This window comes from Simochromis diagramma, unplaced genomic scaffold (assembly GCF_900408965.1).
Source record: "Simochromis diagramma unplaced genomic scaffold, fSimDia1.1 OVJJ01000216.1, whole genome shotgun sequence".
Classification (NCBI taxonomy): Eukaryota; Metazoa; Chordata; class Actinopteri; order Cichliformes; family Cichlidae; genus Simochromis; species Simochromis diagramma.
Genome location: NW_024386883.1, coordinates 993,661 through 1,006,719, shown reverse-complemented (window position 1 = coordinate 1,006,719; position 13,059 = coordinate 993,661). Strand labels below are relative to the sequence as shown.

General features: G+C 42.4%; 1 protein-coding gene across 1 annotated transcript; it reads right to left on the bottom strand.

Moving 5' to 3' along the window:
• Window positions 1-1,979: 1,979 nt before the first annotated feature.
• On the bottom strand, window positions 1,980-12,117 carry si:ch211-284e13.4 (insulin receptor substrate 1-B). The gene is made up of 3 exons (XM_040032828.1): window positions 11,181-12,117; window positions 6,504-9,644; window positions 1,980-4,461 (listed from the first exon to the last, which is right to left on the bottom strand). Exons 1-3 carry the CDS (start codon window positions 11,527-11,529, stop codon window positions 4,454-4,456), a joined length of 3,498 nt encoding a protein of 1,165 aa, XP_039888762.1. The 5' UTR covers window positions 11,530-12,117; the 3' UTR covers window positions 1,980-4,453.
• Between the last annotated feature and the right edge of the window lie 942 nt (window positions 12,118-13,059).

The window sequence follows — 13,059 nt, the reverse complement described above, 5'->3', positions numbered from 1 at the left end:
CAAAAGAGTAACACAAGTTATAAAAGTGGAACAAGTCAAAAGTATTTGTATGGATTTGTTAAAGTTCTCGGTATTGGCCTAAAACGCTAGAAGTAGTGGGCAGTGCTGAATCGATATATAAATATTTTTACCACTCAGGATTAAAAACAGACTGATTTGTAAAAAAAAAACGGATTCAACCTTTGTGTTACCTTGGTGACAGAGGTCCTTAAACGTGCGGGTGAAGCTCACCATTCACACATAAAACTTTGGCACCACAGACAAGTCTGTTACAAAAAAAAAAGGTCGCACACCTCAAACTAAATGTGAAAAAAATGTGAGGAAGACTTTAATTGTTTTTTCTACGCACTGACAATGACAACTGATTAACGGCCAAACACGAGTATTCACAGCCAGGCACTTGTGTCCTTTCAGATGTGAGTCGAGGGCTGGGTCAGTCGGTGAGGAACATCTGGAGGGAGGGCGGTAAACTATGTGGAAGTTTTTACCTACAGGATTAAAACACACGCATTTGTCTTCGCGTCTAACAGTGCGCACGTAGCAGTGTCACAATTATACGCTTAGTGACAAATCAAAGTTTCTAAATGTGGGAAAATCTACCAGTGTCAAAAATACTACATCAAGAAAGCCATCTTTGTTTGTACCCTGTAAACGCAAGCCAGAGCCCCGGAGAGTGTAGTTACTGCGGGCGGGCGGCATTGCAACACAACATAGAGTTGACCCTTTCTTTTTATATCCGCTAACAACACATCCTTATTCAATATTCAGTATCACCACAAAGGCTCTACTTGCCAGTATGGTACTGGATACAGTATGCAAGCAGTCATTAACTATAAATCACACAACCTTCAGAAAAAACTTGCTTATCACAAACTTTGACTGAATTTTAACAACTATTTTCGTTGTTTTTTTTCTTCTTCTTTTTTTCGCCCAATGGCTGATGAAGAAAAGTGATTAATCTTAAGTCACATCTATGAGGTTTTTTTTTAAGACCTTTTTGGCAATTGCTCTGACAGCAGCAGATTACAAATGGAACAAATGAGAAAGTCATGTGTAGGAGCAGGAATGGCACTGTTTCATAGTTTAGATCTCAAGTTTGAGAGAGAAAATAAAGCCTGACAGAAAAGTAGTACTATTCACACCTTCTGGGATCTGAATCCACATCCCCAAAAAATATCTGAACAATACACAAGTGTGTTAATACTGTTTTATCTCGTGATTTCTTTTTTTTTTTTTTTTGGGGGGGGGGGGGGGGGGGGGTTCAAACCAAGCAGCTGCATTAATTTCTTCCCAGTGTAGAGACAGGGGAAGTTAAATTATAAAAGAGATTAAGAATGAGTTTACATTAAAGTCTCCAGCATGAATAAGTGGCTGGTTGGTGGAGGGCAAGGGTAAAAAGAAAAGGAGAGTTGGGGCACAAGTGGACACATCCCAATGTGTGAATATGCTAGGATGAAAAAGTGAGCTTTTCCTTTCATTTTTTTTTTAAACTTTTTGGTTTTTCTTTTCTTTCTTTTCTTTTTTCTTTTTTGGCCAAACCACAGCTTGATAAAGCCAAACACACGAGCGAGGGTGTGTGCTTACATTGTGGCTGAAGTGTTAGGCACTGCAAAAAAGAGCATGAGATTGTTTTACATGTTTCTGATTCTAAACACAGTAAGGCAATTTGATTATGGTTGAATGACAGCAATGTAAGTTCCCAGCCTTTTCTCTCACGATCAACAAATGCTCAATTTAGACTCAGGCAAGAAATAACACTTGGGTTTTTTTGTTGTTCTTGTTGTTTTTTTCCCATTTTCACAACCCTTCATAAGATTACCTGTGTAAAAACAGCTACAATCAAAAATGAGGCACTTTATAAAATACTATATATATATATATATATATATATATATATATATATATATATATATATATATATATATATATATATATATATATATATACACACACATATACATATATATATCTAGGCTAAATAGTATTAATCAATATATGTATACTGTATATTTTGTATACCATTGTAATGTGTTACTTTATATAAGAATTGTGTTAACTGTTATGCAAATGAGAAAAAGTACAGCACGTACTATAGTTTCTGTTATTCTATACTATAGTATACACTATAGTATAATATACAGTTATAACAGCTCAGTTGCAAAAAGTGTTTACACTTTGATGTTTCCAATGATTCTGTGCTACACAATTGTTCAAAATGCAGAATGTAAATAAAAATAGGATTCAACAAATTGTAAAGCTCATAAACCCAAATTTTATTCACAGCAAGGCTTAGAAAATATATCAGATGTTTTACTATTTCATGAAAAACATTAGCTCATTTGGAATTTGATGCGTTGCCGCCATCAAATTCCAAATGAGCTGCTATTTTAATTAAAATTGTACCTTTTCTCCATTTGAACACTTGATATTTTTTTTCCTATATTCTAATGTGAGTTAAAATTTGGGTTTATGAGAACTGCAAATCATTGCATTCTTTGTTTTTTTTATTCACACAGCCTTGTAATATTGTATATGATCTGTCCTCATAAAAACATGAAGGGACTGTTAGGGACTCCAAAATTCATTCTTTTCCTAAGATATTTACTGATTTTGTTTTCTTTTATATACTAATTACAAAGATGGCTTACATTTTGATTTAACTTACTATTTTCAACTGGCTGTGTGGCGTTTGAATCGTGCAATTTGACAGTCATGTGTCAGTCTCAGCCAATGTACAGTTATCAAATGGAATTGGGGGATAACTTGAGCGCTCAGATTCATCAGAAAGCTGTCGCGAGTGCTCAGTTCATGTGTAATAACTGCTTACGTAGCGATTCTTCTCAGTTAAACATAAAGAAGAGCTAGAATGGACTATTCATAATTTGGACAAAATTTGGTATATCTGTTGTTTTTAAATTAAGTCTGACATTTTTTCTTCTATGCCAAAGCAGACAAGCAAGAATATTAGGTCAATCTGGTCATTTTAATCAAGTGTTTCGCTCATTCATGGTTAATGAATTGATTTTTGAGCATCTATGTAAGTTTTTTTCTGTATAATTGTGACATCAATCACTTTCATAAAATGCCTGTATGACAGCGAAGGCTTTCATGTGACTTCTTCTGCTGGATTTATGCTGTAAAACAAATACAGCATATATGAGTCCAGTGAAATTACTTTTCTTATGCCAGCCGCAGCTACTGAAGGTTATTAAACTGTCACTTAGGTTTGGGAATAAGGATGAAGGGGATCATGAGTTTGCTATCAAACCCTGAACACCACATAGTGTATAAGTAAATCCATTAAATATCCCAAAATACCACAGAGGAGCTTTCAATAGGCTTTAACAATGGCTACATTTTGAAAACGAACCACATGGCATGATGGGACATGTTAAGTTTATGCGGCTACATAAACCTATATCCTGTGTGAGTGCACATGTGGAGCTTTGGGGATAAAGCTGAATTCTGTGTGAAAAAACACAGACTTTACACTCTAATGCATTTCACAAAGATTGCATAAGCTATGTGGGATTTTCACACAACCACTTCCCTATTGTCTGCAAAAAACTGACAGGAAACTGTGTTTTCATCTCTATAGCTCAAATCCGTTGCCAATTCCATCCACCACCCCAGAAAGAAGCACAATTTGAAGTCCTTCGGTAGCACAAAACCAGCGATCAATAAGTGTAAAGCCTTTTTTTTGCAACTGTGTATGATAAATCAAATACATTTACAGTGGCAGGGTGTCTACGTGTATGAGCCCTCTGCCAAACTGCGTTTTCCTTCTCAGTTTGATGATCCTTTAACTTACATGGACAAAGGATGGTGTAGCATAAATAGTAATACAAAGGCAAAAACCACAGGATCCAATAATTAACACTCATTAAAACTCAGCTGAGATTGCTTCATTATAGCAGCTGCCACTTGAAATCTTGAGACACAAGATTCCAATAGACTGGCTCAAACATCAATTAAAAGCAAATAAGGACATTTTTTGAGATTCCCTGAAAGTGTTTTTGAAATACGAGCGTTAGTAACATGATAATATAGATCAAGTAGGCAAAAAGAAGAACAGGCTGTCCATGAATGTCATAATGGCCACCTGTGAGCTCACACCATTACACACCTAACTGTCATCCTTTATCTATATGAAGTTAAATGATGATCAGATGTTCGTTTTTTTATTATTAAAAACAAGGTTAAAAAAAAACAAGAAACTTTTTCTTTACCCTGTGACTGTGTGTTGTGTATATGTGTGTGTGTATGTGTGTGTCTGTGTGTGTGGTGTGTTTGGCACACGTTTGGTTGACAGAAAACAGCAGACGGGATGGGGATGAGTTTTCCAGGGTTTCAGTGTTCAGACTCCAGTGTACAGTTCTGTTGTGGCAACAGATCGGGCTGCCACCCGTCCCCTGACGGACTGTCACTCTGAGATCCAAGTCGAAGATGGAGATCAACAGTCTGGGAGGAAAGAATCAAAGATAGGCGTGAGCTTCAATCGTATACCACAGCTTTCTTTTTATTGCTCCTTATTGTGCTTTTTTTTAAAAGTATATATACTCACCACAATTTACGTAATAATCAAAGTAAATTAGATTTAAGTCTCCACACAGAAAATGTTAGAGAAAGCAAGGCAGCTCATGCTAGGTGATCTATTCACCAAAGCATATTGCTTTTGTTTAATCTAGAGCTCCTGCTGGCTGGTTGGGTAAATATCACATGACCCTAGATATCTTTCTAAAAGGATTTTCTGATTGGTTTCATGCACGCTGTTGCAGATGTCAATATTATGTGTCTCTGTGTCAAGCTTTATCAGCTCCAGGCATTTTCATATGTTTCTTCCCTTTATGATCCACCTGAGCAACAAGAAGTCACTGCCCTGACTCTGATCCTGTCAGGAAAATGAAGTCAGCGGCACCGACAAGCAAACATCTTGGGTTTATCGCTTGTGACCTACAGAAAAGGATCCCGTGAAATAAATTCATTAAAGAATAATCTCGCGGCGCAGCCGCAAATACTTAATCAAGATAAGCTCGGAAAGGAGCGCAAATAAATGAAAGTGCGGCTTGAAAAGCTATGAGTCAGTCTAACCACTTGCCCCGTGCATCATTAGTGTCAAATGTCTGTCTGCCGCCTCAACACTCTGGCCGTCTCTACCCAGGTATGCTTGCAGCTTTGTGCACTAGATTTCTGTTTCACCATTCAGCTGATGAAGACCAGCTTTTGCTTAATTTCTTAAAATCTTTAGATGAATACAGTGTATTATATAGGCTGTGTGCGCTTGCCATACTATAGCTTTCATACAGTTAGGATTAGAGCCCATGTGTTTTAATTATTACTCATTACAGTTTAATATTGTTTTAACTGATGGTTAATTGAGGTTTAATTTCCTTACATGCCTTTAAATGGAAAACCAAACTGGCTGCCAGTTTATAACGATCACATGCTACATGTTCAGACATTTTCATAGCATTGGATAAATGCTCTTTATCTGAATAAATAAAATGCGCGCATGTGATTGGTCCTCTCACAAATATTAATATTAACCTTTTTATTTATTTTTTATTTTTCACATGCAGCCTTTAACGGTTTAGTTCTTGACATGCGCATGCAAAAATCATATTCAGTCACTAACCGTTTAATAACTGTCATCTGAGCAATGTGAGGGAAACCTCGAAGCTGCCATGTGAAATGCAACAGCCAACAGGACACCCACACATAAATATAAACACCTTGCTTGCGTTCTGTCCCCTCTACCTCCATTTATGTGAAATGGCTCATTACCAGCAGACAAATCAATTGGCTCTGCTCTCTGAACACCCACTTGCGATAATAAGAGACTCTACAGACAACCCACAGACTGGAAATATGGCGCTGCCCACCAGCTTGAAGCCAAGGTACACATCAGTAAAAGATGAAAGGAGAAAGAGTGACTAAGACCCAGACATGAGCTCTGTCTGTGGATTATGCACTCACATGAAAAAGTTTTCGCTAGACAAATATGATCAAGAATCATATTTTAACTTGTGTTTTTGCCTATTTAAAAACAATAACATATTCTTCTTGCTCTCATTAAACATCAAAGATTAGGGCTGATCTAATCTTTTCATAAATGGATTATATTATTCTGATGTTACGATATTTATTGTCTTAATAGAGATCAAGAGAAGTACAGTTTTGGCCTTTTTTGCTTAAATGATCGGGATTGTTTTTAACTATTTGATTGACAGTAAGTAGATATTTTCAGAAATCACATCAAAAATCATTTCCAGATTTGAATTATTCTCTAAATTGAAGGAAACAACTGCAGTGTCAAACACACGTAGTCGTTTAGCCTTGAGGCCAAAACTGACAAAACAGAAATCTCCAGCCATGATATAAAAAGAATTATAAATGTATCCGCAGAATATATATTTAATTTTCTTAACACTAAAGATCTAATCATAACTTATCACTCTACAAGTAGTAAATAATTCAACATGAACTGGCTTTGTAGTGCTTACCTTGACCATCTTTTCTACTGTTCTGGTGTGCTCTCAATTCTTCTGATTTATAGAAATCAATACTGGCGTAAGTGTTGAGGCTGGAGCCAGCACTGCTACCCATAGCGCTTCCTCCCATGTTGTAGGCAGAAGAGGTGTGCTCCACTCCAGCTTGAGGGCTCTCCTTAATGGCCAAGTCAAGGTCAATATAATTAAGGCCTTGTTCTCCAGATGAGGTGGAGGCTTGAGGTGGAGGTGTGGCAGACATACTAGCAGCCTGCCCGCTCTCCCACAGTGAGCAGTCCAAACCATGCCGATGGCCCACTGCCTGGCTGCCCTCTGGGAAGAGGGAGGTAGAAGAGGATGCATGGCGTGGTAGTGAGGGAGGTGAATTAAATGTCTCTGGGCAGTGGCTTAGGCGTCCCTGCTGGTCACCTCGGACCAGTCTGCTGCTCCGCTCCGGAGACTGGAAGGACTTGACTGGGGAAAAGCCCAAACCTGTCTCCTGCTCCACAGGTAAGGGTTGACCAGAGTGGATGGCAGGTCGTGCTGAAGTGCTGGGATCTGAGGCTTTGCTCTCCGTAAATGGAGGCGGGACTTCTGTCAGCGCTGCCGCTGTCTTTATTTTTGTTCTGTAGCCCACGTTGCCCTCTGCGGCCAGAGGAGAGGACGTGCCGTGCTCGTGTCGGGCCTTGGGGGCAACAGCTGGTGGGCCCTGTTGGGTGCTGAATGTGGATCTAACATGAGTCACTGGTGTTGAGGATTTCCCTAAATCCATGCTGACGTACTCAGCAGAGGTGGACAATGGTGCAGAGAAGCTGCGGGGAAGGTTAGCAGGATTATCATGGCAGAGGAGCGGTTGATTGACGGGTCGGAGCGTTCCATGGATCACAGGACGTTCGGAACCTGCACATCGTCCTTCGCCATATTTACTGTCTTCCTTGAAGACAATACTGACATACTCACCAACATTCTGAGACACTGATGGCGGCAGATTCTCTTTAACCCTGGGCAGTGTGTTTGCTTTAGTAATGTCTGAAGACATGCTGAGGGGACGACCCCGCCTTTGTTGCTTTGGACTCTTACTGCTCGATGCACGTTTTTGGTGGTGACGCCCATCTTTCGTGCTTGTTCCTGCACTCTTGTATTCTGCTCCGGTTCTTAATAAACTTAACCCTCTCCCCGCTGATATGGACTTGTCTTCGAGGCTTTCACTACTGGCAGAGCTAGAGGAGAAAGAAGAGGAAGACATGGAAAGTTGGCAGCTTCCAGCAGCGCCCATTGCAATTTTGTTTCTCTTGCTATATCCAACTCCTCCTCCCCGTCCAGCACTATCGTGCCCACTGCCATCTTTTTTTCCTTCTCCTTTGTTCAAGTCATCCTCAAAGCGAGTATAGAGAGTGTGTTGATAAGCTCGTGGCAGTGAGAAGTAGGAGTTGAACATTTTTGGTTGAAGTTGGTGCTGTTCAGGATGGGAAGGCGGTGTGCTGCAAGCAGAGCGGCTGCTGACAGGTGAGATGTTCATGTAGTCACTGGCAGCCCGGCTCTCCATGTTGCCCCTGCTATCCCACATGCCTAGTCCATGCAGGTCTGTGGAGCTGCTGCTATTGGGAGACATGACCATGTAGCCCTCTGAACTGGGCTGGCGGATATGCTGAGGGGGGGACACGCTGTTGTTGGGGGTCATGGCCATGTATTCGTCATCTGCCCCGGGTTTAGTACCGGAGTCAGAAATACCTATTGAGAGAGAAAGTGAAACAGGAGGAGATGTCACTCCAGGCAACATTGACATATAGCCACTATCCACAGCTGCGCCTCTGTCCACTTCTTCCCTGCTTTTGTCAGACCTCTTCCTATTCTCCCCTACAAGTTGCCCACCCCCAACTCTCAGTCTGCCTGAATCATGGTGCAAATCAGCTCGCTGTGTGTTAGCGCTCTGCGACATGATGGCGTATTCTTCGTCGTCCTCATCATCTTCATCTTTTCTATGTGGAGTCAGCCGCTCGTGGGACGCCACAGGCAGGGAAGCCCTCTTACTGAGCAGTCTGCGTTCTGCCTCTGATTCACGACTGGATGAACGCCGCAGTATCCGTCTGCCTTTGGAGCGATGATGGGAACCAAGCAGACTCTCTCGCTGTCCCATGACGATATAGCTAGAGGAGCCTTCTCCATGTACGTGATGTCCTGACAGGCTTGGTAGGAGCAGAGAGTGCTCGCCGGGACTGGAGCCGTACTCATCTGAGGATCCATAGTCGCTCGGTGAACCTGAAACAGAAACTCTTTGTGATACACGAGGGTAGGAGCAGATCGTCATGCCTCCCACCGCTGCCCCCACTAGTCCACACTCTGAGCCATGACCAGAGCTGGAGGACAGACTCGGCGCAGGGGAAGGAGCAGGATTAGGTGTGTAACGTGCAAGGCTGAGGGTAATCTTAGCAGGGGTTGGGGCCCGGGTGGGCTTGGGTCTCAGAGTTGGGGTAGTTGAGCAGGATCCATTGAGACTTGGGCTGGAGCTGGCCCACGTCCCTTTGGCACTTGCTCCACTCTCCTCCGACCTGGCTCCGATGCTGGCTGTTCGCGCCCTTGGAAACCCGTGGCGTGATGTAGGTGATGTGCTCGTGCTGCTGCCTCCTGTTCCGGGGGTCTCCGTGCGTGCCCGTCTCGAGAAGCCCACCTGGCTCGGTGGCAGATTTGGATGATGACGACGGCTCGGGACACTGATGGGATTTGAAGCAGTACCACCTCCACATGATGTTCCCACAGACTGAGATTTACTGCGCTGACGGAACTCCTCACTAAGGGCCTTCATGGCCTCCAGCAGGGTCTCGTGCATGTTCTGAGCCACCACGGAGTCATCCACCTGCATCCAGAACTCTCCGGGGCCAGTAATAGCTGAGCGCCCCACCTCAATGAAGAAAAAATTCTCTGAATGACCACATCTTCGGACATTCATCAGCTGCAACACTACAGAGGCCACATCAGAGTTGAGCTTGACAAAGTTGACTGTCTTGTCAGTTAGGCACAGCCGGTAGATGCCTACTAAATTCCTGGCATGTCCAAGACCTTTAGGCCAAACCTTGACCTGCCACACTTCCTTGAAGGTTGGAACAGGAGATGGAGAGCTACACTCTCCACTGCTTCCATAGTCTTCAGGGGTTTTACCTAGAAAAACAGTAAAGAATAAATAAAACAATTAGGGGATTTAATGATTACACACATACCTACAAGAAAAAAAGAGGGGTTTAATTCAAACATAGCCTGCTGAAATACTAAGGAAAGCCAAAATGACAGTAATAAGTAATGCTTTGTTACTCTATCATAAGTAAATTGCCATATGCAAGAATACTGCCAAACAGCTGTGCTGCAGCCAATTCATCACCATCACTTTTAAGCTACAGCTCATAATTAATTAAGCCTTAAAAGCTATAGAAAGCATCCACTAAAAAGCATCATGCTCAACTGTGATACAAGACATTGTAATTCTGCTCAGTGCCAATCAAATAACAAATTGCAGAATCCCCCCTCCCTCCCCGCCCCAGCCCCCCTCTCACAATCAGTGTTTTTTTCAGTAAACAACAAACAGTCTGCTGGTTTGCTACAATCCACCAGAGAAAGAGAAAATATTAGCAATGAACTCCACAGAAATTATTATAAGACATAATATATTAATGTGCTTCAATCTATCTCTCTCTGTTTTTTTTTTGTTTGTTTTTTTGCAAGACTCTCGCCTAATTACGATCAGCTGCACATTAAAATTAAATTAAACAGACATTGTTTTATTGTGACTGTGCCTGAGCCATACTCTGAACAAAATGGGGGTCTTCTGTGCTCTAATGTGTGTCTGTTAAGGGTTCCACAACCACATATTAGAGCTGGGCAAGCCCATCAGTCTCAAATAACTGAAATGCAAAGGGAGAACAGGGAGGTAGGGTGGGTGGTGGTGGTGGTGCTCAGCTCCGGCATAAGGATAACAACGTAAACACGAGGATAACCAACAGAAACACAATTTCCAGCGCAGAGCGCACTAACGATGCCATCTCCTCCCTACCAGCAGCAGCACCGCGCAACGCAAATGTAGGTTAGGCGAATAGCAGTCGGAGCTGTGCAGAAAAACAAAAACACGGGCTCCAGCGGAGTGCACCGCGATAGGCTGCTACTATATGATGCATCCCTTGGATGGTTGCTATATGCCCACTGCGCCATGCAGAAGCACACCGTCGTATGAAAACGGACTGCATTTTGGTCACAAGAAGCGATCATCTCGTGTTCTTACAGGCGGATGCTGTTTAACGCATCAAATTATGTTTTTGCTGACGGATAATAATCCGCAGGTTGTGACTGTATTAAAGCACTGCTTATTGAGATTGTGCTGCACAAACACACAGCACATGCCGCCCATAGCGTGTCGGTCTAACCCGTTCAATAGGATCCACCTGCCTCTTGGTTAAAATACATCACCCTCCAAACTGCATTGCTCACACTATATGAGTACAATTAAAACCCAAAAACCTACAAACCTAAAAAAAAAAAAAAAAAAAAAAATCAAAGAAAATATTCAAATAATTCGAGCCGGTGATATGCACAGAGACACCCGGATGGCCGAGCCAAAATAGTGTATGGAGAACAAATAGCCTACGGCAGGATAGGCCTGATGCAGAAACAGACAGAAGAAATCACATCACACTTTTCATATCTTACAGTTGCCCTGGAGGTCCAGCATTGCTTGGTACCACTCATTTTGGACCTCCTCGCTGTCTGCAGCGATGGCAAAGCTCTCGCTGCGGGTATAAAGCACTATCATGTGCTTGTTCTTGGAATCTGCCCGCTTGTTGATGTTGAAGCAAGTCTCCAGGTTCAGGACTTTTTTGGGCACAGGTGATTTACTGCGGAATTTCTTCTCGTTCTCGTAGTACTCAAGTCGAGCGGGACCATGCTCCGAGGCCGCCCTCAGCACGAAAAATCGCCGGTGCATTGATTTATGCTTGCGGAGATACCCGCTTTTCTGTACATCTTCATAGTTCTGCGGCTCGGCTGCTTGGTTCTCCATTGCCAAAACAGGCGAGCGATGGTTATTATAAACAATTATTCTCAGGGGGAAAAATAATGTCCATGCGTATTCCTCATTTATCCATCGCAACTACATCCCTCGTCCTCCCCGCGTTCACGTTTAAGTGTCCAGCATGTGTGAGGAGGCGCAGGATGGGGAGAATCAGCCAAGCCAACGCATGTTTTGGGTTTGGTATCATATTGTGAATCCAGCAGCCGCAGGAGGATCCGCGCACCGAGCGTGCACAGCGTCCACCGCCGCTCGTCCCGCAGCCCAGCCCAGTCCCCAAGTCCAACCACGGTGCGGTTCAGCTGCTTAAGGACGTCTCCTCCACCTGTCTGAGGTTGCCCATATCACTCTGTATTCGCCACTGTCAGATTAGGCAGGATAATAACGACATCCCCGGTAAAGACTTTCGAAATAAAAGCCTTAGGAATTGAAGGGAGGCTACAACCGAAGCCGCTTATCCATTCGCGCATTTTTATCACTTCTCTTGAAATGATATGGTAAAACGATAAGTGTGACCAGCATTTTTAGTAAGTCTTGGGTTTGTACACTGTTTCCAAATGTTGAACATTAGAGCTGTATTGCCTCATCCAGCATCACATTTAGTGATTTTCAGTAACTTTGCTGTGCATTACAATTGGTCTAACCTTTACTCCCCCACAGTTTTGGTGGTAATACAGTAACACAGTGAAATGTAACACATCACTGTTACATTTCTCTGTAAGAAACTAATGTTGCTTTGCTGATTTTAAATTCAGATTCACTTTTGTTCAATTGGTTAAATTTAAGAGAGAAGAGCCTTCTCCCAGTGCCCTGCTATAAGATGATTATTTTTTCCTCTCTGGGCTGCTTTTACACAAACTGTGCCGTTGGCTTTGCAGTTGTACCATAATAAAGATGGTAAGAGAAGGATCTTATGATCTAATATGTAAGCAAAGGGATTTGTGCTGATATGTGGGCATATATAAGTTTTTATTGTTAATCAAGTGGCATGTGCTTGTCGTATTAACATAAACGTAAAGTTAATTAAATCAGTGAAGTTCAATATGCATTTAAACATTACAGATTTTAAAATTTTAAAAGCTGAATTTCAGTTTCTTTTTCTAAATAATGACCTCAACACAGCTCACCAATGATCGTTTGAGAAAGAGTAACGTGAAGTTACAGGAGCAGTCAACACTGCAGTAGATTCACAGCTGCGTTATATGGATTCTAATATCCTGCTGGTTCAAGAATACAGAGTATTGTGACAAATGTATCGACTGTACTAATGTGAGTTGTATTGTGAAAGACAACCTGCTCTGTTTCCGCTCTCCCCCGCCTCTGTGTGGCTGACTTGACTTGCATCCGTTAGACTGACACCTCCAAGCCGGTGCCAGTCAAATGCCAGGGGTGCTTCGGGGCTGCTGGGGTGCACAGACCAGGAACGCGGCGTTCAGACCACGAACACTTGGTGCGTGGCGCTGTATGGACGGTCGGCCAGCTTATATCGTTTCCAGCAGATTTTACCCAGTTGGCTGTACA